Raw genomic sequence first — 25,817 nt, forward strand, 5'->3', positions numbered from 1 at the left:
AAAAGGGTGGACAGATCTATATTTAAACGTATACTTTGTTTCCTTATTTGGATTTCAAATCAGATTTTACTTTAGTGAAATATGTTGCCATTTTGAATTTTATTTTACTGCGCTATACACTATTATACCTATATTGTTATAGGTTGTATTAACCTTTATTTTTAACTTCTGTACTGAAGAAATTCTCCAGCTTTTGAGGTTAAAGTACGACTTAGCTAAAGTGAAAAGCTGCACGAACCCACCCACAGAAAACAATTCAGACAGTTAGTACAGGTTTTATTTACCATACATACAGTTTGCACTGCCAAGCCAGAGCCAACATCATTTCATTCAAAGCTATAGACAAACAGTACATCACATGCCAACATTTGCATATCCAGTTCCTCTAACAGTCTCACTCACGTCACCGTAAACCTGGTTCTCTCTTGCACGATATAAGTCACATATTTATAGACATTTACATGTGTATCTACACTCAATATCTCTACAAAGCATAGAAAAAATAAATTTCATTACCTTTATTCTTACATTATTCATTATTACATTATGTATATTTATTGATGGCAAAGCAGGGGTTTATGGTTTGACCACATGTTGCTGGATCTCGGAAGGAAAACAGTTTTCACTGCAGCTTAAAGCACAAAGCCGTCGTCCAACTGTTTTGGGACAGAGTGGACTGCGATGCGACCGGGGGAGAGCACAGGTGACTCTGCTGAGACACAGCCTTCATCTGCAGTCACGTGGCAGAGCCATTAATCCAATCTTTCATGCTTTTTAAGAAAGTGTCCACGGGGAGCGTTAGAGTGAAAAAACAAAACACCCCAAAAACAGATTCCAGTAAAAAAAAAAAAAAAAAAAAAAATCACTTCAATCAGTCAGATCGTACAGTCTGATTGTATAAGCACATTTAACAAAAATGGGAGGAGCAAAGAGTTTAGAGAGCAGTCGTTACCCTTCCTGTAAGTTTACATGCATTTAGAGTAGATGGTTCCTTCCTCTTTATTCTCCTCCAGGAAAGAAAAATATCCTAGGCGTCTGTTGACAGAAGGAGCATCCCTAACCCAGTTTAACTATGCTGCATGTACAGAATTGCAGTATTCACAGAGCACTGACCCAAAACGACGCTGCACGAGGCACATTTCAAAGTCAAATTTGAGCGAGTGACAGGCCGAGGATGGCCTGAGGAAACTGTATAGGAAGCAGAAGTGACGTCCTAAGATGCAGATCATTAAATTTCACCGGATCTGGCTCTACAGTGGTGCAGCAGAAGTAACAGTTTTCTTTCTTACAGAGCAAAGAAAATCACAACACATTGATTCAAGAATATAATGATGACTTTAAAAAAAGAAAAAGAAAATTACTTTTTTTTTCTGAATTCAGATCCTTTCTTTACTTATCTAAGGCTTAATTCAAGAACATCTGAAAAAGATGCACTGAAACAAAATCTTAGGAAAAATGATACTATAGTAACAACGAATAGCCACAGCAAAGCCTGTCGCTTTAGGAAAAGCATGCAAACATGAACGATAATAAAGCATTGGCTAAAAAGTAGTTGTAAAACCAGGCTATATAACACTGAGGGCTTTGTTGGGAGTCGAGGAGAAGACGTCAGCCTACATTGGTTTACTTTTAATAATAGATGGCTCAAATTATTTATTTATTCACCTCTTCTTTCCTCCGTCTCCCTGGTCTGTAACCTTAACTGAAAACGAGGTCAATTTGGAGGAAAGGGAGATGATGCCAGGACCGGCTTTAGTTTAGATGGTAGGATAAAAAGAAAAAGATTGTGAGAACGGCTGTTGCATGCAGCCTACAGTGAGGGTGCAACCACTGCAGGCAGCGTTTGCTTAGACGGCGACCCCGGTATGAAAGGATGTGGCTGGGAGAAGATGGTTATTTGGGAATGAGAGAACCTCAGTGAGGGCAGGAGGTGGCGGCTGTGATCAACTCAGTGTCGTGTGTCACTCTAAGGGTTGTTTTTGAAATTTAAAACTCTCTGCCTTGGGTCAAGAGTAAAAGGTTGCCTAAACGACATGTGAGTGGTGTTCCTCTGAGCACCTGTGCGGTAAACCCTACCAGCTCTGCCTCAGTGATTTAGGGGTCTGGGGTCAGATCACTGCTAAATACTTTGTGATGAACATTTTCGGTGGGGGGGGATGCAAGTAGCTCGTTGGGATAACACTTGCTTCTGTTTCCTGACACTCTGTGGTCCATTCTGCTCACGCTCATTGTTCTCTGTTGTTACCTTGCATCCTTTCTGCACTGAAAATAACTGCACTGTTCAAAGGAATACATTTCCTCAAGTTACGGTGCTATTGTCTCATCTTTTCTTACCGGTTTGAGGCTGGTTAGCGCCTTGCAGGGAGCATGCAAGCTAGCGAATGAGCACAGGTCAGGATGCAGGAGTTGTGGGGTGTTAGGATGGGGTCTGCTGCTACAACCGGGAGCTACTACCTCTGCAGGAAAGAAGGTGGTTTTCCCCTTCTTAACAAACTCCCTGGAGAGGCTCAATCTCTTTTCTGTTAGCCGTCAGAGAAAAATGCAGACAAAGAATGATATTTTCTAAAATGATTTGCCTGCAGCTAAACCCATAACCACCTTTTCCATTAATTTCACACCAGGCGCTCTTTAATTTAAATCTTGATCAGTGCACACAGCCTGCAGTGGTGAAACTGGGAGATGAGTAAACCTGGCCTGGTATCACCTTTGGGACATGAGAGCTTGAGGCTTTAAACAGGTTCACAAGCAATGTCAGGATGGAAATGCTACAAGGGCAACAAAACAAAAAGCAAAAGAAGGAAAAGGAGACTATGCTTCGAATTCTTTAAGTCTTTGAATGAAAAGGAGACCTTAACAGATCTCACATTTAAAATTTAGAGACATTACTCAGCAATAGCATAATCTTAGCAAATAAACCTGATAAAAAGACAGTGTGGATGCTCCCAGCCCTCCAGGGATCCCCCCTTAAACACTTATTACAATGTTTCTCATGTACATTTAGAGTTTTGATCCTTGGCTATGAAGATATTGTTCACAATGATGATGAGCAGCAAAGCTCAAAAGGCCATTATCTAAAAACTCAATGGAACAATGGAGGCATCAGAAATTTCAAGTTTATAGCAGCTCAAATTTGACTTTCTGGCACGTTTTTATTCCCACGAACCACAAACCGCACCGTTATTGACTACTGTGCGAATAAAAGGCAGCAAAAAACGTGAGGCGTGTGGCTCTTAACGGAAGAGTTGCACTGGATGGATTTAAAGTGAGCGTCCCAAAGTTACTGCTTTTGTAAAGAAGAGCGTTCTTCAGTCCTCACATGAGATGGCCTCTTGGTAAGTGGCCAAACCTCTTCAACAAGTCCAGTCCTCCTTGACTGGTAACTGTTCGACGTTGCTGATAACTGAAGCCATTGAGAGGGAGCGCCGCGGTTCATCCGGCTTTCAGTGCTGACGTCCGCAGGTGTCGGTGTTGTCTCTCCATGTCTGCTGCAGCTGTTGGAGGTGCTGAAAGGCTCTCTGGGTGATGTTAAGACCGGGGTGGACCTTCTTCAGATTGGGCTCTCCAATCAGGGACAGACCACAAAGCCCTAAATATGCATGAAGAGGATCTGACAGAGAGGAAGAGAGATTGAAAGAGTGGAAAGAAGAAACTAGGTCAGAGATGATAACATGCATCACAGCACAAACACCTGTATGTGACAGGTCTGTAGCCTTTGCAGTACTCGTACACTGACTGATGACGCCAGAGGAAAAAAATGGAAGCCATTTTTGCTCAGTCTCTTTCTTATTGTTGAAACATGAACTCTGACCTTAACTGAGGAAAGTGAGGCCTGCAGTTCTTTAAATGATGTTCCAGGTTATTCTAGGTTACAGAGCTCTCGGAACAAATTTGCCAGGTTGGCCACTCCCAGGAAGGTTCACCACTGTTGAAAGTCGTCTCCATTTGTCTCACTGTGGTTCACTGGAGTCCAAAAGTCTTAGGAATAGCTTTATTACCCTTTGCAGACTGACAGATGTTTCTCAGCTGCTCTCGAGTTTCTTTAGATTGTGCCATGTTGTGCACGTTATTCGAGATCTTTTAACCTGCTTCACTTTGTCAGACAGCTTCTATTTAAGTGATTTCTTGATTCACCAAGAATCTAGCCATAATCAGGCCTGGGAGTGGCTAGTGAAACTAAACCCAGCTTTAAAAAAAAAACAAAACGATTTTGGTTAAGCACATTTAATTTATGATTTAACAAAAGAGGGCAGGCGGGGCAGGTTAGATAACTCGAGTACAACAAAGCCATCTTTGTCTAATACTAAAATGTGTTTGATGATCTGAAACATTTAAGTGTGACAAATATGTCAAAGAATAAGAAATGAGGAAGGAGACACATAACTAAACAGATTCAGAGTCTATACAGCACCATGAGAGCTGTTGGCATTTTTTGCACCATCATCATATTCTATCTGCAGTATCAAGGTGAGCTGGTACCGTTACTAGCTTGAAATCATATTACTGGGAGCTTTCCAATTTCATGCTCAAGTCTAATGTAAGAATTCAAGAAGACTACAACTATGAAACTTGACCGGCCTCTTAAGTAGAGGAACAAGAAGGCAAGTAAGGTCTAGTAATGAAAAACCTCTGCATGGTCTTGAGTCCCGACGTCCGTCATAAACCCCAGTTTAACCACTGGATAAGATGAACGTGCTGGATGTCCCTTTACCCATCCATATGCAGTCAATAAAACAAAAACCTCATTTCACATAAGAACCTTCCTCCATATGGTTTTCTTGCACTGAACCTTTAAGTAGATATAAATAATGCATGCAGGTCGCCTCTGTGGTCGTTTCACCTCCCCTGGGACGAGAGTAAAAGCTGCACGAGCCAGTAAATGAGCAGTAATTGAATTATAATGAAATGACAGATGATTGGACACAGACATTAGAGTCAATCAAAGCACCATTAGTGGCATCAATCAGGAGTCAACAAGGACTCAAACTAAAGGCTGAACAGAAGAGACGTCTCCATCAGTCCAAGGTTTGAGGCGGTTTGACTGATAAGGAAATTATCAATGTCCATTTAGCAAACTGTCTACTGGGGCGATCGTGGCTCAAGAGTTGGGAGTTCGCCTTGTAATTGGAAGGTTGCCGCTTCGAGCCCCGGCTTGGACAGTCTCGGTCGTTGTGTCCTTGGGTGAGACACTTCACCCGTTGCCTACTGGTGGTGGTCAGAGGGCCCGGTGGCGCCAGTGTCCGGCAGCCTCGCCTCTGTCAGTGCGCCCCAGGGTGGCTGTGGCTACAATGTAGCTTGCCATCACCAGTGTGTGAATGTGTGTGTGAATGGGTGGATGACTGGATGTGTAAAGCGCTTTGGGGTCCTTAGGGACTAGTAAAGCGCTATATAAATACAGGCCATTTACCATTTACTTACCCAGAGATGCAGATGAACATTAAAGCAGAGCTGTTAGCTCTGTTTTAGTTACAAATAATGATACCTCTATCTGGCTCTTTAGCAGCTAAGTGCTAAATGTGTGGGTCCGAGCAGGTAGCACAGAGAATTGTGTGACAGACAAATAGTATCTTTAGGCACTTCGTTACTAGCAGCCTGTCACAAACGCATCGTTTCTTTCCGTTTCTTTCCATTTCTTTTCCGTTTCGTTACAACTTGGCATATCTTAGCATGCTGTGCAGCGTGCTCTTAAAAAGATTGAAGAAACTGGACAAATCTGAAAGTCATGTCCTTAAGAAACAGGAAAAAAAAAATGGCAAAAACCTGACACGGGACCAGAGATGCACCTGAACCTTCAGCTGATCCATCTACTATTAACATCAGCCGTTCTTAAGGAAGGCAAACAGGGAGAGAAGGCTGAGGTGTGCTAAATTACACAGCCATCTGTAAAACATGGTTGATCTCTGTCATGGTTTGGCACTGCATTTTAGCCAGTGGTGTTGGGATCTTGTAAAAATTGATGGAAATATAAATACAGAAAACTCTGTTTAGATTTAGATCCACATGAAAATGACCCCAAACACACTACCAGAGTAGTAAAAGCATACCTGGATAGAAAAACCATACAATGGGGCAATATCATAGATTGGTCTCCCCAGAGCCCGAACCTCAATATTATTGAAGCAGTGCGGGATCATCTTGACAGAGAACAGAGCTTTGAATGTCCTTGAAGAAGTATTTCCAAAGACTACTTAAAGAAATGACAACAAAGCTTGCCTAACAGAGTTCAGGCTACATTGAAGAATAAATATTGTCATACCAAATATTGACTTTCATGCTCCTCAGAATTGTACAGCCTCTGTTTTCCCCTTATATCTTGCATTCCATTTTATTTTTGAATATGTTTCAATAAATCGCTGCACCCATTTCCCGTTTTCCTAGCAAAATATAAAGAAACGAAGGGTGACTCAAGACTTTTGCACAGCAGCGTATTGATCAATGCCACTTCAAAGCACTTTCTCCAACATGAATCAGCATAAGGCTGCTTTGATCACTAAGCTACGCCTTTGGGCCACGAACTGTCTCTTGTAAGTGTTATAAAAGCAGAGACACGCGTATACAATAAAGGCAGGAGCTTTCTTTGTGACAACCATTTGGTTTGTTCAAATTCTGTCACGTCACTTACAGCAAAAAAAAGTTAGCTGAAAAGACCTGTGGATTTTATTTGATTTTGTTTTTTTAATAAACAGCTGATATTTTGTTGGTTCAATTTAATCACTTTAAACTGGAATTTCAGCCACTCTTACCCCGTGTAATCCCACATATTCCTGTTAATCAGATTGTTAAACAGTACCTGTGGACAAACTTGGGCTGTGCCAAATGTTCAAAGTATATTTGGCTTTATTTGGTGCAGATCTGCTAAACAAATACACAACACCTTCTTTTGTTCCGGGCTATTGTTGCTGTCCCATCTTCCCAAGCCAGTTCCTTCCTGTGCATGACTGCGCAGCTCAAACACGCACACACACTGAAGTCCAGCGGTATCTGTTCCCATACTGCTGCAGTCTCTTTTATTTCCTAAAACTCTCCTTTGTACATGTATATTCACACGGCTTTGTCATCACACTGTCTACCTGCCCTGTTCACCTCATTGTTCCTTCCACCCTGTCTTCCCCTGCCTTGTTCCTGTAACGTGAGGAGCCCGATCTGCTGTGTCCTTGGCTACCAACAACAACCACCTCATCAATTACACATTACAAGGGCGAGGAAGAAAGCACAAATACGGACCAGACGAGCAACTAGACCATTGAAGTTTAGGGTTACAAGAGCTCATCCGCTGATCTCAAATAAAACCGGCAACCACAGCTCCACCCTGACCTCCCTGTACCTGTGGAGGGCATGGAAACTGTTCAGTAAGAGAGAGAGGAAAATAAAGGTATCCTAACTGCTTACATCCACCACCTCTTATCCTTGAGATATTTAAAGCCACAGCAAAGCATAGTAACCTAAACAGAGCTTCTACAAAAATAACCTCTATGCAAACAAACAGCAAAACTGATTTTTGTAAAAACTATGGGTGGAATCCACATTAGGCTTTTGAGTAGTCGGGTACTTTTTGCACTTTACCTAATGACTACATGTACTGTGAGATGCTTACCTGGATGGCTGTCTGGCCATTTGGCGAAGCCGCCCACCAACCGATCCTGCGTGGACAGGATGAAGCTCCGGTTCTTTTCAAAGTTTGTATACTGGAACACATCTAACAGCTGGAAAATAAGGGTAATAAGAAAAAGGAAAACATCTGCAAGAGACTCTAACAAAACAAATGCACTGGTATACATTTAGAGAGCGCTGTTTATTATAAGATTAAACTGGCTCAGTACACACTCATTTCCAAAGAAGCAGAGCAGACTATGTTTAGAGAAGTCACACACATATGACAACATTTATTTCCACAAAGGTGAAAACCAGTGATTACACACACTTGATATTCTCCCTCTATATACAGACATCAGGGGGGAAAAACATCAAACCTCAGTGTGAGCCATCTGCAAATATTTTGTTTGACTGTGAAATTTTAATCCTTCTGGCGCTTGACAACCCACAAATCTACTGTTTTCTTGCACTGGGTTTGCTTTAGCACGAGTGTGTGTGTGTGTATTTAGGTCAGGCTTTTAGCCTATATGGAAGTGAAAACCAACCTATGTATTAATTACCACATGTCCCGGTGTTTTATATGCTGTGCAGGCTGAAGGACAGAAATAACATGCTGGGACTTTTTCTGTCCCCAGCCTACTTTGTGGTCAGTTTTTCCCTCAGGGGCAAAAATATTTGTCCCTCCAGTTTGTCTTCATTGTACATTCCTTCACATCCACCCTGATAATTTCAGCAACTTGCGATTGAAAAATTCAAAAACTGTGGCAAAAAAAGTAGCCGGAAATGCCACGGGGACTCAACGGCACCGAGCTGTTGTAATGTAACTAGATGATTACATTTCCGTGTCCATATCAGGTGACGCTGTAGGGTTTCAGAGGGGTTTGCGGCTTACAAGCAATTAAATCCCCCAGTAAACCACGAGTTTAGACGATGTGAGATTTTCAAAAATGATTCACATTTAGTGAATGCCAATATATTCTAAAGTGTAACATCTTCTATTCTGTAATAAAGAGAAATTTCATAAACTTAACTTCTTAAAAGGTTCTATAAATGAGACAATCGACAGGCCCACATTTTTCCCAGTGTGAACATGTAGGGTAATAGCCTCTGTAGGAGGAAAAAGAGCAGCACTTCCTCACTGTGTGCTGCAATCTAAGCTTCCCTATTTAGTGTTTCGGTATCCGGTTTGGCTGTGCATCCATGTTGGTGCACAGGAATCACTTCCTCTTAAACTGCTGGTATTTTAATTGCCATTTAGTGCAGCACCCAGCTTCACTTTTAATGCATGCAAAACGGTGTCTCTATATGCGTGCACGTGTCTGTCCCACTGGTCTTTACCTCCAATGTAGCTCCCACCCAAAAGGAGTAGCATGTATCTACGGGTTTGTTTGGGCGGCCGTGGAAACCGCTCTGCTGCCTCATGATGCACCAGCGCCGGATCCGGTCCAGTTCCCGCTGACTCAGTGCTTCCTCCAGTCGACCCATCAGACACAGAGAGGCTATGGCGCAGTACGTCCAGCCGCCTAGAAACACAACACAGGCTCATTAAATTTGACTAATCTGACAATGTATTCAAACTGGAAAGCAGCGCCGGTGGTTCATATGTTTTGGTGACAAACAAGATGATTGCAGGGCACGGCAATCAAAACACCGATTTTATATCTGTGTGTGGGCTCAAATAACTCACAGGCTAAACGTAAGACGAGAAGAGAAAAACCTTTAGAGATGCTTTGTTGAGGGCTGAAAAACAGAGCATCATACAGCTGGACTAATACCAGCGTGAGAGTTTTGATTGATTGATGATAAGCTGTTATCAGAGCAGCCATAAGCAATCTTCTACAATCCAGCTGTCAACTGCTTTCATTATCACAGCTGCTCTAGCTGACCTCCACACATTATGAACATCACTGCCAGCTTATCTGTGTTTGTTTGAACGTGGTAACGTGTGAAGGGGAGACACAAAGAAAAGGCGTGGTGAAGTGTTTGGGTCACGAGTGTAAATCTGCCAACATGCTACACTTGCCTATAATCAGCCACGTCTAGCTCCCTTTCTGCTTGAGGCGAAGGAAGAGGAGATAAATATAAATGTCAAACAGAACTGAGGGGAATCCTAACCATTGACTCTAACCGCAGGGTTGGGAACAATCGGCTTTATAATAAAAATAGACCCTAAAAGCAGCTTTCTGTTTGGAAAGTATAACAATATTCATACCTGAATGTAACCTTATTTCCTCCTGTGCCAACATATACACTAAAGTCCCAAAGCTTGAGCCAACTTTCATTGATTTATTTTAAATAATCTGGGGAGTATGACCTTCTTGTCATTTTACTTACTAGTGGTCTTGAGCACTAGTTCTCCAGGCTTTCCCAAAATTAGTTTCTAAGTTCATTTTTGGACTTCGGCTGCTTTTTCCACTCATTTTCAGGCAAGTCCTTTGACCGAAACATTTTCAAAAGATGTAAAAAAAGAGGTGGCATGAAAATGAACCAAACTCACGGGATGAACTAGTGTTACAACAGACAACTTGGCAAGGAACTAATTTTAAATTGTAAATAAAAGCACATAATTTATTCTCATTTTAGTTTAATTTAGTTTAATCTTCCAAAAATGCCAAATATAACATAAATTGACAAGGATAAAATTGTATTTTTGGACCAACAAGGTGATTCCCAAAGTGCTACTAACCCAAAATAGGAACATTGCGGCATAGTGTACGGTTAAAATTAGGAAAAGTGGAAGATAAAAGAAGAAGTGGCTTGCCTTAAAAAAATAATAATAATAACTATCTACAGGAGATGAAATTAATCTGAAATTCATGTCCTTATGAAACAGGACAAAAAAAAATCTTAAGGGAGGGGGAACAGGGAGAAAGGGCTGAGCTTAGGGCTGTGCGATATGACCAAAATCTCATATCCCGATATAAGAATTCTATCATCCGATAACGATATAAATCACAAAAATTTAACATTTTCTGTAAATTCTGTGAATCTCGGGCATCTCGACTTGCGTGAAGTGTTTCCAGCTGCGCGTCCTTTACCCGGAGTCGAGTGTTTTAACCGATGCATGAAACTATACATTTTTAGACATAAGTTGTAACGGCCGCCGTTTTCTTTGTATTTATTACACGGCGTGCTGCGGGTTGCCTGTTCTAACGTTTGAGTCTAAGGTTTATTTTTTAGCACCTGGCGGCTCATTTTTACTTCTCATCCATAAAAAATCTGTTCTTTCACGTGATTCAGTTTATTTTGAAAAGTCTCAACAGGATCTTGAGCTTTATTGTGAAAGGTTTATGTGGAACATACACAAGCGGACACGCGAAGGTGTTACCGTCGCTGTTGCTAACGACAACACATAAAAACAGACGCTTGTCCCTCAGTAGTGTGGTTATATTATATATAAGAGAAAGAGAGAACTTTCTCTTATATTAAGAAATTAATATAGCCTCTACAGTGACCATCAGAACGATGAAAAAATATTGCCGTAAACAGTTTATTTTGCGACACCATGAAACAAACGATAGCGTAAAATGAAACGATAGATGTTTTTATATCGTCATCCAATATATATCGTTATATCGAACAGCGCTAGCTGAGCTATACTAGTGAATAACCCAGATTTGACTTCTTTGATTCAAATCATCACCGAAATGTGTGGAAGTCAGGAGAGAGGTGCAACATTGTGTCTACAGCCACCTGTAAAGCAGGGTGGAGGCTCTGTGATTTGGAGCTGCATTTCACTCACTGCTGTTGGGAATCTTGTCAACATCGGTAAAATTACAAATGTGAAAAAGCACAATCAGCTTTTGATCCACCATGCAATACCATTTGGAAAGCACCTGACTGGCAGCAAATTCATGTGTCAGCATGACAATGAGCCCAAACACACTGATAATGCAGTTTAAACACGAGGGGTGACATCTATGGAATTTCTCTGAGGTCTATTTATGACAAAAATGTTGTTTTCTTACCATCTTAAGAAAACAACCATGCATGGCAAGAAAAAGGAGAAAAGTATACCCTGCACATAGTTTTTAATAATACCCCATTTTATGCATTTAACACAATTATCAGCAAAACAGTGCAAAGCAAACAGCGTGGGAGGCCTTGCTGCTGAACAAACACACTTTAGGGATGTATGGGCATCTACTCTGCATCTCTACTGATGTGTAATCAGCCTTCAGACAGATAGTTGGCATGCTTGCAGAAGAGAGCAGAGTCTCAATGAAGGCTGTAATCACAGAGGTCGAATTTATCTCAAGGAAGGAAATCACTGAGACACACTAGAATCTGTGCCTTTGAGCGGTTTCAATTTATGCGTTCACAGCGCCTCACAAAGCTACCACAAAATGATTTCTTCACTGTGCCAAGAAGGTGACAGTAAATGTGTTACTGAGAAGTGTGTGTATTTGTGTAAGAGCATGTAGGATGAAGGCTTTTGTGCCAGAATAACACGGTTTAATTTGAGAGGGGGAGAGCTTAATGAGGGCAAGGTACTGTATCTATAGAGAGTTATTTAAATGGCTAATCCTTTAAAGCACTTAGCACCATCGGGGACGTTCATACCCTTTACTGCGACACAGGCATACACACCCACAAATCCTTTGATCTGATATGAACTCACAAATCGAATCATTATTCAGAGACATTTGTGCTGCGAAATGCGATAATTTTCTTCCTCAATGTTCACTTATCTGATAACATAAACAATTAAAATAATATCAGACTCACCATGTGACTCTCGCCCAGCTCCCTGGCCAAACCCGCTGTCATAGGACTAGAAAGAGAGAGACAACGGTTCAAATGTGAGCAAGGATAAAAAAAAATCACCACATCAGTCTTCTGAATATATATTTATTCACACTGACACCCAATTTAGTAAAAAGATTAAATACATTTGTGTTGCAATCTGTTTCAGTTTTTAGAAACTACCGTATATAATCTCAGTAAAATACATAAACATGCTCTGAGACAGCTCGCAGAGCTCCGACTCCTTTTTCTTTCTTTAAAAAAGCCCAGATAAGGTTACCCTGTTGTTTTAAAAGAAGCTGAAACTGTCATGAAACACGACAGTTTTCTACACATATTTATGAAAAACCGCCACCTGCTACAATAGGCAGCTCATACAAAACTCACACTAAATGACAGGCGGTACGCGGGAAAGTCAAACCATGTTTTGTCCCTGTGTATGATCTGATCACGCCTCAACAATAAGGTTTGTAAATGGATACGTGGCTGCTCATAAACAGGCCCTCTGATACATAACCACCCACCACCCACTGCTTCTGGCATACTTACATTCACGAATAATTAACCTGCTAAGCAAAAAAAAAAAAAAAAAAAATTGGTATCCATCCAAAAGTATGAAGCCTGTTATCAACACACCAGTGAAACAATGATAAACTATGTAATAAAAGCCTCTTGTGCTAACTGCCAAAATTATATGAGCTTGTCCTGATACAGAATCAATTTAAGGATTTAGTGGAACCCGCATTGCTTCGAGGACTTGAGCTCTTGATAAAAATATCAGTGTAGTGCAAAAAATGTGTTTTCCCTCCTGGTCGGGAGGGGGGAAAGAACACTCTGCTACAGCTTTAAGACCACACCGCACTGCTCAGCCCCCTCCGTTTATTATAAATGAAGTATTTCTCGGCAGAGTGCCACCTACTGAAGGTGGGTGGCCTGTTCTTCTCATTCAAATGTTGCCGCGCTGTGTTGTTGTTTACAGCTGCACCCAGTTACCAGGAAGCTACATTTCATATTTTTTCATTTTTTAACATCTACTCACCAAACTTCCTCGGATGTATTCAATGGCCTTTTGGATGTCCATGCCTGACCAGTTGTCCAGCATGTAACAGATACTGGCTGCACAGTAGATAAAGCGTATATCATTCTCACTTCCTTCTGGCACTGCGTAAAAACTGGAAGAAAGAGGAAGCAGTAAAGCCGGATGAGCTACATAAACAACTGGAAATAAGCCTGCTGTCCATTCTGAAGACGAATTTGATTTTTATAAAGCTTCTCAGATAAAACTGCTAAGGCATTGTTTGTGCCGCATTAGAGAGCTGGCAGTCGCAGAGTAAACACTTATTTGTCATGTGTTTGTTCAGAGGTTGCTGACTAATGTTGCTAACTGTCGTTTTTGACCTGTTTTTTTAATCATTAGTGAGGCGGCTGTTACTTTTCTTAACACCAAGTGAACTTGTCAGAGATACTGGCAGTTGTGTTGGCTACCGTTGTCGCCCTTATGAATGGTGGGCGTGCCAAAAGTTACATGTACATTGACAATAAAAAGCTATTCTATTCTATGCTACAGAGAGCACAGATATTTTGTGGAAAAAGTAAGATGTGAGATCTAAGCTCACGATCCATCTCAGGTCGCAGGTTATTGGCTGGAAAATGACACACGTGACCTCGGCCTTGACCGAAATTTGGTTGAACACCTAGTAGGTGGTCACTGTGTGCAAGTGTCACTAAAATCGGATCAATATTCTTGGAGGACTAGTGAATCTTCTGAAAATGGAAAAACACCCACAAGTTCGATTAAATTTTGGCCGACTTATAGGAAGAGTGGATGTTTGGCAGACGTCTGGCCACGGCACTGGCTCATCGGTCATTTGACCAGATGAGCCAAAATCCTCTCGATCGCTTTGTTGCCCGTTTCGTTTTCTTCTATTCTAATTCCCGCACTGATCCAGTGATTGTTTCTGCGTTGTGGCACCACGCCTCAAGCACAGCTATAAATAGTTACAGGGATGTGGTGACGTCACAGTTCCCACGAGCAAAGACCAATGCCAACAATAATGCCGCTTTGGGAAGGTTTATCCTGCTGTGATGGTTAGAAGAGAGTCGTTAAATTTATAGAACATATAGGCGTCAAACATAAGGCCCTGAGTCCAGAATCGGCTCAGCAAAGACTCTAATTTGGCCCACTGGATGAAAGAGGGCATAAATTTTAGACTTTTAACTGTAGTTTTGCATCTTTTTTCCACTGATAAAGATCTCTCCTATGGCCATTCATACTTCATCAAGGTAACTAAATAACAGATAAACAACTGAATGACAGAACAGATTCTTTTTTCCACCATCTACTGTAGAATTGTCTGTTTCTTGTGTTTTTACAGTGGTTTTCACACTAAACCAAAACTAAATGCATTTTCTGGAAATGAACAAAGGCTTTCTGTCTTATAATTACAGGACATTTTCGGTAGTTTTATATGTTCGTTTCTAACAATGACATCCCAGGAAGTCATGCTGACTGATTCATTTCAGCAGCATTTCTTTATCATGTAGAAACACTGAGACATAATCATCAAACTGCACTTCTTTTTAATAATAACATAAGAAAAGATATCTCAGGGAATAAATGTGCAGCTGAACCTCTTTACACAAACAGAAAGGGACGTTTCACTGATCTACCCCACTAAAGATTTGCAAGCGTTGTATTGTTTTCTTGTTGTACAATCTTTTATCAGGGTGCCTGGAGACTTGCACACAGAACTGCTACTGCAGAATCAAATGTGAGTCAGTCCGTGTTAAGGCTGCTTGTTGTCTCCACCACCTCAGGTGTATTTAAATCGAGCTGCTGAAGGAAATCAGAACGTGTATGTGTGTGCGCTCTGACCTGCCATCCTCCAGCTGCAGCGCCCTCAGACCAGCCAGACAGGCCTGCTTGTTAACCCGGCTAAGGTCATCTCCAAGTATCAGCAGTGAGCACAGCCCAGTATAGGTCATAGCTACATGGCCACTGTCATATGGATGGAGCACACCTGGGCCCTGGAGAAAACATCAGCAGGAGATATTATTTTTACCACTGAAGCTATACGGGAAGAGATTGTAGACAGAATGGTAATAGTTCTGACTACTAATCCTTCAGCTGGAGGGAAGAATAACAAAATATTTGGAGCAGGATTACCATAAATATAGAAAACAACAGAAAAATAGGGATAATAGTAGTGAAGCCGCCTCTAAGACTAATGCAAAAGAAGGTGATGCTTTAGTTTTTACAAAACATAACCTCAAAAAACATGCTGGGGTGGGCGATGGCTGTACCTTAGTGCTGTAAGGGATTCCAATATGTGATGATCCCCGAAACCCACATCGACTTAGGTTGGATTCTGAAAAAAGACAAGAGCGGAAGGAAGAGCAGATATTTAACAAAAGGTCGTCACTCCACACAGGTGAAGAAAAACTGGGACAAAGAAAGCATTACTAGATTTTTTTTTTTTAAATTCTCCCGAAAAATAATAATATAAAAAGAACACTGCTGCCATCTCCTGGTTATGACAGAAACACCACTTACAGTGGACAGCATGCTCCAGCAGTTTCAACATACGATAATTAAACAGTTGTTACATGTCGCACTTTTATCACCATTACATCTACAGATCATTATGCCCTGAGTGGCAGGTGCTATTCGCACTTATTGTTGAGTTTATACTTGCTCCACAACACCTTTATCATTTTTTTGATGCATAAATATAAAGATTAAATCACTCGAAACATCTGCAGTTTCATGCCAGAGATCTATTTCCATACCAATGATACATTAGGAAATCTCGAGTGCCTCCTGAGTTGTGTTTTTCACACCTAATGACAAGAAATTTAATGTGACGCCAAACATATGGCAGCAACAAAACCGAGACCAATCAGGCATGGCTACCCCTCTGTAATTTCTGTTGATGGCTTGAATAATTAACTGAATGGGCATCTAAACAGATGGCACAGACTGGCTTGTTAGAGACAAAAAAACCCCAAGTCATTAAAGATTTAGAGTCCAACTTTCCCTGACGAATGAATGAATGTAACAGGGTAAGCGAGGAGAACACCTGGAAGTCGGTATTGGTTTCATAATCCAGACTTTCAAGTTCGACAGCTTTGAAGTCGACAAACACGAAGAGAAAAACCTGAAATGTATCCTGGGGTAAAAATCTTAAAAAGGCAGAAAGCTGAACTTCTCAAGAGCCCATCAATCCCACAGTAACTCAGTCTCTCTGTAATATCCTGATGATATCTTAGGGACTGACACGCACTAACCCTCACCCCCTACCAGCATCCCGTTTGCTAACAGCACCAGAGATTGATGATGAATTCCATAATTTTCAAATCTTTTTGATTTATTTTCTAGTGCAGTTCAATTTAGGTACTAAACCAGTTAAACTTAACTGTGGAATCTTACACCAAAGAAACAGGGCACAAATGTAGGCAAAGATGCAATGCCTGATTAATGCATTCAGGAACTCTGACAGCTGTATTGCTCTACCACTTAATGTTAGCCTTTGTAAAAAATAATATTCCTACTGACAATGATTTTTTTTTGCACTGCCAACTGCTAAATAGTTATAAAAGTAGGAAAATGTGTGACTTACGATCCTCAGTAGGCAGAACCTGTAGTGAGTAGATGTACTCAATCATGACGTTCCGATCAATCACTTCTAGGGCATCCAGCACATCCAGACCAGACAGGGCGAAAAACACGATGGTCAACCTAAAAACAAGGTGAGATTTACATTCATTTTTACTTATTACAAATATATTTGTGAGAATGCAAAAAATCAGAGGCAATGTAAGATGTGGTTTATTGTAGTGGTGTGCGGATACTGAAATATCTATTCCTCCGATACCAGTTATTTATGCTCTAGAATTGATTCTCATATTAAAATATTGATATTTTAGTAATTTGGGGTAAATTTGTAGTTTATCATTAACAGGAACACAGTGGAAAGAAACAATATCATTACGATCATCTAAATTGGAACTACTTTCTCTTCCGCCTTTCATAGTCATATGCGAAATACGGCTGTATAAATGTGTGGCAGCCCCTTGGCGTGCGCACTCACAACAATGGCTCATGTGTGGACGTATTTTACCTCCACAAAAAGCCAAGACACGGTTTGCGATACATGTGGCAAGACAGTGAGGTGTTGTGGCAACACCGCTAACCTCGTCAAACACCTCAGAGTAAATCATATAAGAGAATATGACGAGCTTATGTTGAGGCGAACGGAAGAGGAGGAGAGGGACAGGCGCTGCTAGGGCGAGACAGACGTCTCTCGAACATCTTAACACTTTCAGCTCCACCTCCTGTTTTCTAGTTAGTGCCACCGTTACTAAACCATATATCACAGTAGTTCTCATTACCATCTTGTAAACCTTACCTTTCACTCTTTCTGCTATCCTGACAATCACTCCACCTTGCCTGCACTCTCTTCTTCACCTCTTATTGGACGGTTCATCGCTTTGGATGGTTGATGTCAGGTACTTATTTTTCTTCACTGTGACACCTCCTTCCCTATCATTCACACACATTTCTGCCATTTGCACAATATCTCCAAAATTAGAAACATCCTGTCTCTAAGTGATGCTGAAAAACTAGTTCATGGATTTATTACTTCTAGGCTGGACTACTGTAATTTGTTATTATTAGGATGTCCTAAAAACTCCCTGAAAAGCCTTCAGTTGATCCAAAATGCTGCAGCACGAGATCTCACAGGGACTAGCAAGAGAGAGCACATTTCTCATATATTGGCTTCTCTTCACTGGATCCCTGTTAAATCCAGAATCTAATTTAAAATCCTGCTCCTCACATACAAGGTCTTGAATAATCAGGCCCCATCTTAATGACCTTACAGTACTCTATCACGCCAATAGAGCGCTTCACTCTCAGACTGCGGCCTTACTTATGGTTCCTACAGTATTTAAAAGTAAAATAGGAGGCAGAGCCTTCAGCTTTCAGGCCCCTCTTCTGTGGAGCCAGCTCCCAGTTTGGATTCTGGGGACAGACAGCCTCTCTACTTTTAAGATTAGGCTTAAAACTTTCCTTTTTGATAAAGAATATAGTTAGGGCTGGACCAGGTGACCTTGAATCCTCCCTTAGTTATGCTGCAATTGATGTAGGCTGCTGGGGGATTACCATGATGCTTCTTCAGTCATCTTTTTCACTCACTGTGCATTTATACACCTCTGCATTTAATTATTAGTTATTATTAATCTCTGTCTCTCTTCCACAGCATGTCTTTCTCTTGTCTTCACCCATTCACCCCCAACCGGTCATGGTTCTTTGTATTATTGTAGGGTCTTTACCTGACAATATAAAGCACCTCGAGGCAACTAGCTTGGCGAGCAGAATAAATAAAACTGAATTGAACTGAAATATTCCGCCTTGCTTCTGGTGACTTTCATTACTTTTTTTATGGATCTCTCTCAACCACCTGCTTCGTGTTCTTACTTCAGATCACAGCCTAGTTAGCCAAGTAAGTACTAGTTAGTACAAGTAAGTACTAGTTAGTACTTACTTTTCATTTCATTTATTCTGCTTAAATTATGGTAAACCTCTCAGTTCGTTCTACATTAGAGACACATTTTCTTTATAGCGAAACACTAGTTTATAGTTTGTAAAGCGGCGTTTTCCGTTAATTAAATAAAAAAGTTGAAACACGTACAGTTAATATTCAAATTTACAAATTACAGTTCGCTGCAACACTTAGGTGAGACCAATTCCCTTGATGACTATGATAATAACATGACCTATCACTTAATAATAAACACCTCACTGCATTGTGTTAATACATCTGTTCATCTGCCATAACTTGGCTAAGCTGGTGCTTGCAGTTATGCTATGCTACTAGCATTAGCCTCCATTCAAAACTGCTTGTGAAGACCACCTAGCTTAGCTGCTAGTGAAGTTCTTCCACAAAACACACAAACTAGAGCATCTTTGTTCATTTCGGTGAACTGACCTGGTCGTTTCCAGCGAGGCGTATCTCTCAGGTAACACCTGAAGTGTTCGCTGAAAGAATCGTACATGTCGATCTCTTAGAAAGTCTATTTGCTCAAATTCTTCAAACTCGTTCTCCTCTTCCGCCATCTTTGCTTTCGCACCTATGAGAATCCTTTTCCGGTACGTTTAAGTTTCAAAATAAAAGCTCATACTACTTCGATGTACCTAAAGTGTAAACGGCACATCACAATAAAAATCTTTATTTTAAAAATAACAGTTTCACAGTTTAAAATTGAACTGAATTGCACCTTAAAAGTTATATGACAAATTAAAAAGGGACAATTCGGGCGGTGTATATCTTTATTTTCCTTAAAAAATAGAAAGGATTCTGAACACAATGCAGGACTCTTCATCACAGGCCTTGTCTCCAAGTGGGAACAGCTCTGTAACAAAAAGAACATTTCAGTCATTTAGAAATAAATTACTCATTATTACCAAATGTTTCTTGACAGAAACTTGAAAGATTTACAGAAAAAAATTAAGTTTAGGAGGCAAACCTGTGAAACATTTGTAGCATTGGCCCATCTCCCGACGGTCCAACGTGTTTCAGCCGCTCCTCCCATCCCTTCGTAGGGCGGGTAAGCCTGGACGGGTCTCTGTTGACATGATTGTCCACCTGAATGTGGAAAAAAAGGACAAAACGTCAGCCTTTTTCCCACACGCAGTTTAATCTTCTTATTTCAAGATTTCACAATGATGATTTTCCGATTTAGTGACTTAACTGTTACTTTTTCCACAAGAAAACAAACCTCTCACCTTCTCCTTCAACTTGGCAGCGAGTCTCCTCTGCCTTTCCTCTTGCTCTTTTTCCCTCAGCTGTTTCTCATGGCGCTTTGCCTCCACCCTATGAAGATCCTGCAGAAAGGCAGAGACGAGCCTTGTATTTCTCAGTGTTTTGACATCACAACCTCGCCTGATGAAAACCGCGCTCTTATCTAGAGCAACATCCTGTTTAACACCAGAAATCTGAAAATCTGGCATTTTACAGCAGTCACTTAAGGCATCTCAGTTTAAAACACGCAAACATCGCATCTTGTGTTTCCTTGTGTCTGTAATTTTGGCATTTTTGTACCCTTTCATTAAAACGCCTGATGCTCTTTGTCGCCTCCTTTCTCCTCTCTTCTCTTTCTCTCTCTTCTTCTGCTCTCCTCCTCCTCTCTTGTTCCTCCTCTTCTACTCTCCTCAGTCGGAGCTGCTCCTCTACGGTTAGCTTCACTTCCAGCTGCCGGCGGCGCTCCTCCTAATAAAAAGTATGAATACATTATTGGTTAAAGTAAAAAGCAGTTCAGGACACAACATGCACATATTTACTCCTTGGTTTTACTCTGTATTTTCATTTTTACATTAAATGAGTGCATAACTACACAGAAGTGCTCCCTGACTAAACTAAACTACAGCGACAGTAAAATGACACCCGAGCACAAAAGCACCTTTTCCCGTTTCCTCTTTTGAATCTCTTCAGCCAGTCTTTGTTCCTCTTCCTGCTCCTCCCTCCTTTTCTTTTCTTCCCTCCATTCCTCCAGACGCCGTGCCATCTCGCTCCTCTCCTCCTCAGTCCTAAAACAAATTATATACCATGAACAAACGACACCCCCAAAAATCCATCAATCAACTGGGTGCTCATAACATGAGGTGGGATTTACAACATTGGGTTGAATTTAACCGGCATAGCTAGGAGATCAACCCGCCTGCATCATCTCCTTTTTATTTCATACTAGTGTGTCACACTCCTGGCTCACCTGTGTTGCTGGGCCTGGCTTTTGGCCTCCTTCTCCCTCCTTTTTGCCTCTTCTGTCTTCTCCTGAGTCTGTATCCTGATCTGGTGTTCCTGATGCTTGCTGGCTTTCCAGCGCTGAATAGCCTGCATGTGGCATAAAAATAAGCAGTGACATAAGAAACCACAAAATACTTAACAAGCAGCAGCACGGGTTGCAAACAATTCTTATGATGTGCTGTCTATTTAATGTTAACACATAAAGAAAATGTGAGGTAATGTTCAATCATCGCCATTTTTCCAAACGAATCGGGGGGGATATGTAGTGAAGATGAAAATCTAACTCTTTATGATTGCTTAGTTTTCAGTTAAAAACAGTGGACTGTCAGCAGAACTTCTGCGCTGATGTTTTAAGTCTCCCCTCATAATAAATTATTAAAAGCTTTTTGTAACTCTGTCTGAAAACTCAAAGGTCAAACTGGCTCACCATCAATGAAACTCAAAGGTTATTGTAGGATGAGCTAAAAGTGAAGTTCACAGGTGCTTTTTCTCCAACCTCACCTTCACGTTTGTCTAATGTGCACATATATAGATAATAGTTGGATTTCTATGCTGCTCAGACATGTTTTGTCATTACCTCTTTCTTCCTGTCCTGCAGGTAGATGAGCTCCTGATGCCATTCCTCGTGTTGCTCTATCTCCTCCATTGTTCTACCAGGCAGATACAGCTTGGCTTCTTTCCTGTAGCCCGGCTCCCCACTGTGCTTCACCCAGACCTGTGAGTCAGATTACAGACAGACAACCGCGCTGAGGTCACCAAGCTTTGGGCTGGCAGCTGCTGAGTCTGCCCGTTAGTTTAAGCAGTAGTGTTTGACCGTATGACATGATCAGCAAGTGAAAGGAAGAGAAATAACAGTAATGGTTTACTTGCTTTAAGAAAAGCTTCATGGTCATATTGGTCCCAGCCACCATAAGAGCCTCCAGTCTTCTGCAGGAAAACCTCCAGCGCTCTGACTTCTGCTGGCAGGTCTCTGTCGGGTGGTTTGGTCTTATGGAAAAGAGGCAGCTATGAATTCAGGGTGCATTTTGAAATAAAGTCAACTGCCACTGTGTTGGTTAGAGAGATATTTATTTATCTTATTCTAATTCTGAGACTTCTAACTGAAACTCATCTCTCTAATATTTTACCACCTAACTGACAAACACGAGAGAAAGTTCAGAGAGGAGGAAGACGAGACAGAGACACACCCTAACAGTGGGAGCTGCGGGTAGTTTGGGATTCGTTTTGACAGCAAGGCTCCAGTTTTCAATCTTCTTCTCATAAGCGGTGATTTCCTGTCTGCATGTCCACTCTTCCTTCAAAAATTCCTCAAAGCTGAACGAAAAGCAAATCAATTTTAACAAAATATTGACATCAGTACAAAAGTTCACCCCCAGAAAATATTAAACGGTGGCTGCTCTTTCTCTCCTTTAACGTACATAAAGCTGGAATCATGTGCGAACGAATGCAACATGTACAAGTGCAATGTACCTGCTTGCTTCACTATGTTAAATATTATTACATTTTAAGTTAAAGGTAGTTTACTTTAATATGGATGACATATTTTAAAATGGATTTTAAGCCTCTACAATTAACTCAGCTTGTTTGGTTTATGCTGTTACCGTGAGCGCTGTTCCTCCTTCACGCTGTTAATAGAAATTTCCACCTCTGACATGATTTCCTTCAGTTTTTCAATCACTGAAAATCCAAGAAATGCAGAGACAATAAGAACTCTATACATATAACAATGCAGACAACTTTGTTGAGCAGTGCACTACTCAGATGCATCGAGTATTTCCTTTTCAGTCACTTTTCTCACTCAACAAGTGTTAATAGACCTCTCTGCTGAATCACACTTGTTATTAATCTCTGGCTCTCGTCCACAGCATGTCTTTCATCCTGTCTTCCTTCTCTCTCCCCAACCGGTCGCAGCAGATGGCTGCTGCTCCCTGAGCTTGGTTCTGCTGGAGGTTTCTTCCTGTTGAGAGGGAGTTTTTCCTTCCCACTGTCGCCAAAGTGCTTGCTCATAGGGGGTCACATGATTGTTTTTTTTTCTCTGTATGTATTATTGTAGGGTCTACCTTACAATATAAAGTGCCTTGAGGCGACTGTTGTTGTAATTTAGTGCTATATAAATAAAATTGAATTGAATTGAATACTCTGCAATAGTGGAAATTAAATTAAAGAGGACCTATTACATTCATTTCCATTTCCAGCTATTTACTCTTGGATCTTTACTACATCAGCTTTGCATGATTAAAAGTTCAAAATCATCCCCATTTACTTCATAGTAAGTCTCGTTTACTCTGAAATGATCTGTTTTAGCTCCTTGTCCTTTAAGTAATATTTTTATGACTGGCTGCCAATCGAGAACAGAACGCTTAAATAGCAGCTGGAGTAAGATGTCCATATTAGGGATATCCCATCTCTTTGACATCATCCAGACCCAGGAGCAGAAAAAAACAGTCTAAAGGGGAGCTTTAAGCGAGGTCTGAAGCCTGAGCTTGTGGCTCACAGGGATTTCTTGCACAAATACCAGCTATTACTAATTAAAACCCTCACTCTGTTTAATGTGAGCATTTACCAACAGTATAATATATATGACTGGAATAAGGAAAAGCAGAAATGGTCCACTTTAACATAAATGAGTAAAAACTTACACTCCGGAGTTGGTTTCACATCAGTAAGATGTCTTTGAAGTTTCCTCACACCATTATGAATCTTCATGAGCTGCTTTTGAAGATTTATCTCTGAAGAAAAAAGAACAGGTTAATGAAAAGCAATATTCATCACAAAGGATGGATGCTTCTTCTAATAAATGTTTATTGCTATGCCTCCAGTTCCAGAGATTCCAGCCTCTCTGGATCTGATAATAAGTCTTCCCAGCAGGGTATTTTATACCCCACAGAAAAAATGCCGAGTGAGATGCCCCGTCACCTCGCAACATTAAAATGTCAGGTGAAAATGTTAGTATATGTAAAGAAAGACCTACTCTCAGCATTTCTTTGTCCCTCCAGCACATTCTCGTACTCTTCGATCTCTCCACTCACATCCGCCCAGCCATTCTTTCTGCACTGAGAAATCAGCGTCCTCTCTTTCTCCAACTTCTCAATCCTATGAAAAGTTCAGCGATTCATTTGATCTGTTACACATTATTACAAATAATCTGATTTCACCTTATTAGAACAATTAAAATTACAAGTAGACATGGTCAAGATGACCTGTGATTAAAATTATCTTCAGGGTTTAGAGAGAATGGTCTGAAAAAGAGGAACTATCAAGCAGTTCAGGCTGCTGGTGGTGATGTAATGGTGTGGGGCATATTTTCTTGGCACACTTTGGGACCCTTAATACCAACTGAGCATCGCTTAAATGGCACAGAGTATTATTGCTGACTGTTTCCAACTCATCTTCAGTGAATGAGAAATCAAGATAACATCGATATGAAACTTTTGACGATGTAAATAAAAATATGTGTTAGAAATTCAATTTAAACGCAGAAGAAGTGACAGCAGCAGTATTACTTACTGCCTCCTGTTCCTCTCAGCCTCCCTGAGGAACTGTGCAGTTTTCTGTGTGGCCAGTCTGTGGTCCGCACTTTGACCGCTGAGCAGGGGTGATGTGCATGGCTGCAGGACACTAGGCTCTTCCTCCCCCTGCTCATATTCAGTTAGTGTTAGTAAAACACAAGTGCTGCTCATGCCAACAACCTCAGGTGTAGATTTTTTGCATTTTCAAAAGTCCAGAAGTTCTGTCCAATAATAAATTCACAGTCTACTCAACGACATTGGCATCTGTAACCATGTTATTTATACAGCATCCATTATCGGACAGACGCAAATTTAGCAACAAAAGCTCTGAAAAACATTTCAAAAACAATGAAACTATTAATGGCGCGCGTATGTCAGAGTCCTGCATACTACTGATTAGCGCAATAAACAAATCTGTAAAATTACCAAGCAGTTTCGTCTCTTAAAGCTAACTTTGCTACCTAGCACTGACTAACGTTAGCTCTTTAGACTTTCAGATGGCCCGAAAACTGAAAGTAAAACGCGCCAAAAAGAAAACAAAACATATCATTCAAATACAGCCGCCTGACTAATGTAAGGCAGTTTAGGAATAAATGAAATAATGAGCACTATGACAGATACCGAGTAATGTTTATCATCCTCCCATGCAGTTGCTAGGGCAGCCATGTTTGGAGTGGAGTACTTCTGCAGTCACTGGTTTGTACCAGCAGAGGGCGCTGCTGTCATTAAGGGACTGTGGTATAACAAGTGACTGTAGAAGAACCGTTGACTGCACGTAGCTGTGTATGACTGTATGCATGTATATGTATATGTATATGACTGTATATAACCACGAAGAAAACCTTACACAAACATGTTTCATCTTTTCAGCCAGTGTGAAGCTGTCACATGGATACCACGCTCACTCCTTAAATGTTTTGTTATTCATAACCACAATCTTTTCCTGCCACTGCCATGTGGTTTTATTCCCAGCCTTGTAGTTTTGCATGTTTTCTAGAAGATACGCAAAGTCAAAAGCCAGAAAAGTCAGTGAGCCAAAGAAATATTGAAATCTTCCTTGAATTAATAATCTTTCAATTGCTGAAAGTTGATTTTAGTGTGGCCCAATAAAACTTACGAAGTATAAAAAGTCTTCAAAGAGTATTATTCCGTGTTTTCCTTTCAGTCT

At 40.9% G+C, this 25,817-nt stretch overlaps 2 protein-coding genes across 4 annotated transcripts; both read right to left on the reverse strand.

The window, feature by feature from the left end:
- Window positions 1-845: 845 nt before the first annotated feature.
- pggt1b (protein geranylgeranyltransferase type I, beta subunit) lies at window positions 846-19,489 on the reverse strand. 2 transcript variants are annotated; one of them, XM_026187940.1, is made up of 10 exons: window positions 19,326-19,387; window positions 17,745-17,878; window positions 16,956-17,074; window positions 15,640-15,704; window positions 15,212-15,363; window positions 13,376-13,508; window positions 12,319-12,364; window positions 8,929-9,113; window positions 7,592-7,700; window positions 846-3,607 (listed from the first exon to the last, which is right to left on the reverse strand). In XM_026187940.1, exons 3-10 carry the CDS (start codon window positions 16,999-17,001, stop codon window positions 3,441-3,443), a joined length of 903 nt encoding a protein of 300 aa, XP_026043725.1. In that variant the 5' UTR covers window positions 17,002-17,074; window positions 17,745-17,878; window positions 19,326-19,387; the 3' UTR covers window positions 846-3,440. The 2 variants fall into 2 exon arrangements, with proteins under 2 accessions (XP_026043725.1, XP_026043724.1); XM_026187939.1 differs by lacking the exon at window positions 17,745-17,878 and having other exon boundaries at window positions 19,326-19,489.
- Window positions 19,490-19,648: 159 nt separating this feature from the next.
- Window positions 19,649-25,615, reverse strand: ccdc112 (coiled-coil domain containing 112). 2 transcript variants are annotated; one of them, XM_026187516.1, is made up of 14 exons: window positions 25,271-25,615; window positions 24,648-24,778; window positions 24,112-24,233; window positions 23,780-23,869; window positions 22,742-22,817; window positions 22,328-22,454; window positions 22,011-22,127; window positions 21,718-21,855; window positions 21,106-21,227; window positions 20,797-20,923; window positions 20,439-20,606; window positions 20,123-20,221; window positions 19,864-19,982; window positions 19,649-19,749 (listed from the first exon to the last, which is right to left on the reverse strand). In XM_026187516.1, the coding sequence occupies exons 1-14, from the start codon at window positions 25,313-25,315 to the stop codon at window positions 19,719-19,721; spliced, it is 1,512 nt and encodes a 503-aa protein (XP_026043301.1). In that variant the 5' UTR covers window positions 25,316-25,615; the 3' UTR covers window positions 19,649-19,718. The 2 variants fall into 2 exon arrangements, with proteins under 2 accessions (XP_026043301.1, XP_026043302.1); XM_026187517.1 differs by having other exon boundaries at window positions 24,648-24,775; window positions 25,271-25,614.
- Between the last annotated feature and the right edge of the window lie 202 nt (window positions 25,616-25,817).

The sequence above is a fragment of the Astatotilapia calliptera genome, chromosome 12, assembly GCF_900246225.1.
Source record: "Astatotilapia calliptera chromosome 12, fAstCal1.2, whole genome shotgun sequence".
Classification (NCBI taxonomy): Eukaryota; Metazoa; Chordata; class Actinopteri; order Cichliformes; family Cichlidae; genus Astatotilapia; species Astatotilapia calliptera.

Excerpts from the sequence above, each read along its gene's own strand:
- pggt1b (XM_026187939.1), bottom strand. The coding sequence starts at position 19,453 with ATGGCGGAAGAGGAGAACGAGTTTGAAGAATTTGAGCAAATAGACTTT. Across the intron at positions 9,114-12,318 it reads AGCTGGGCGAGAGTCACATG|GCGGCTGGACGTACTGCGCC; the intron begins GTGAGTCTGATA and ends TTGTGTTTCTAG. Across the intron at positions 3,608-7,591 it reads ATGGCCAGACAGCCATCCAG|ATCCTCTTCATGCATATTTA; the intron begins GTAAGCATCTCA and ends CCTCTCTGTCAG.
- ccdc112 (XM_026187516.1), bottom strand. The coding sequence starts at position 25,315 with ATGGCTGCCCTAGCAACTGCATGGGAGGATGATAAACATTACTCG. Across the intron at positions 22,818-23,779 it reads TGTGAAACCAACTCCGGAGT|TGATTGAAAAACTGAAGGAA; the intron begins GTAAGTTTTTAC and ends TTGGATTTTCAG. Across the intron at positions 20,607-20,796 it reads AAAAGAGGAAACGGGAAAAG|GAGGAGCGCCGCCGGCAGCT; the intron begins GTGCTTTTGTGC and ends ACTTTTTATTAG.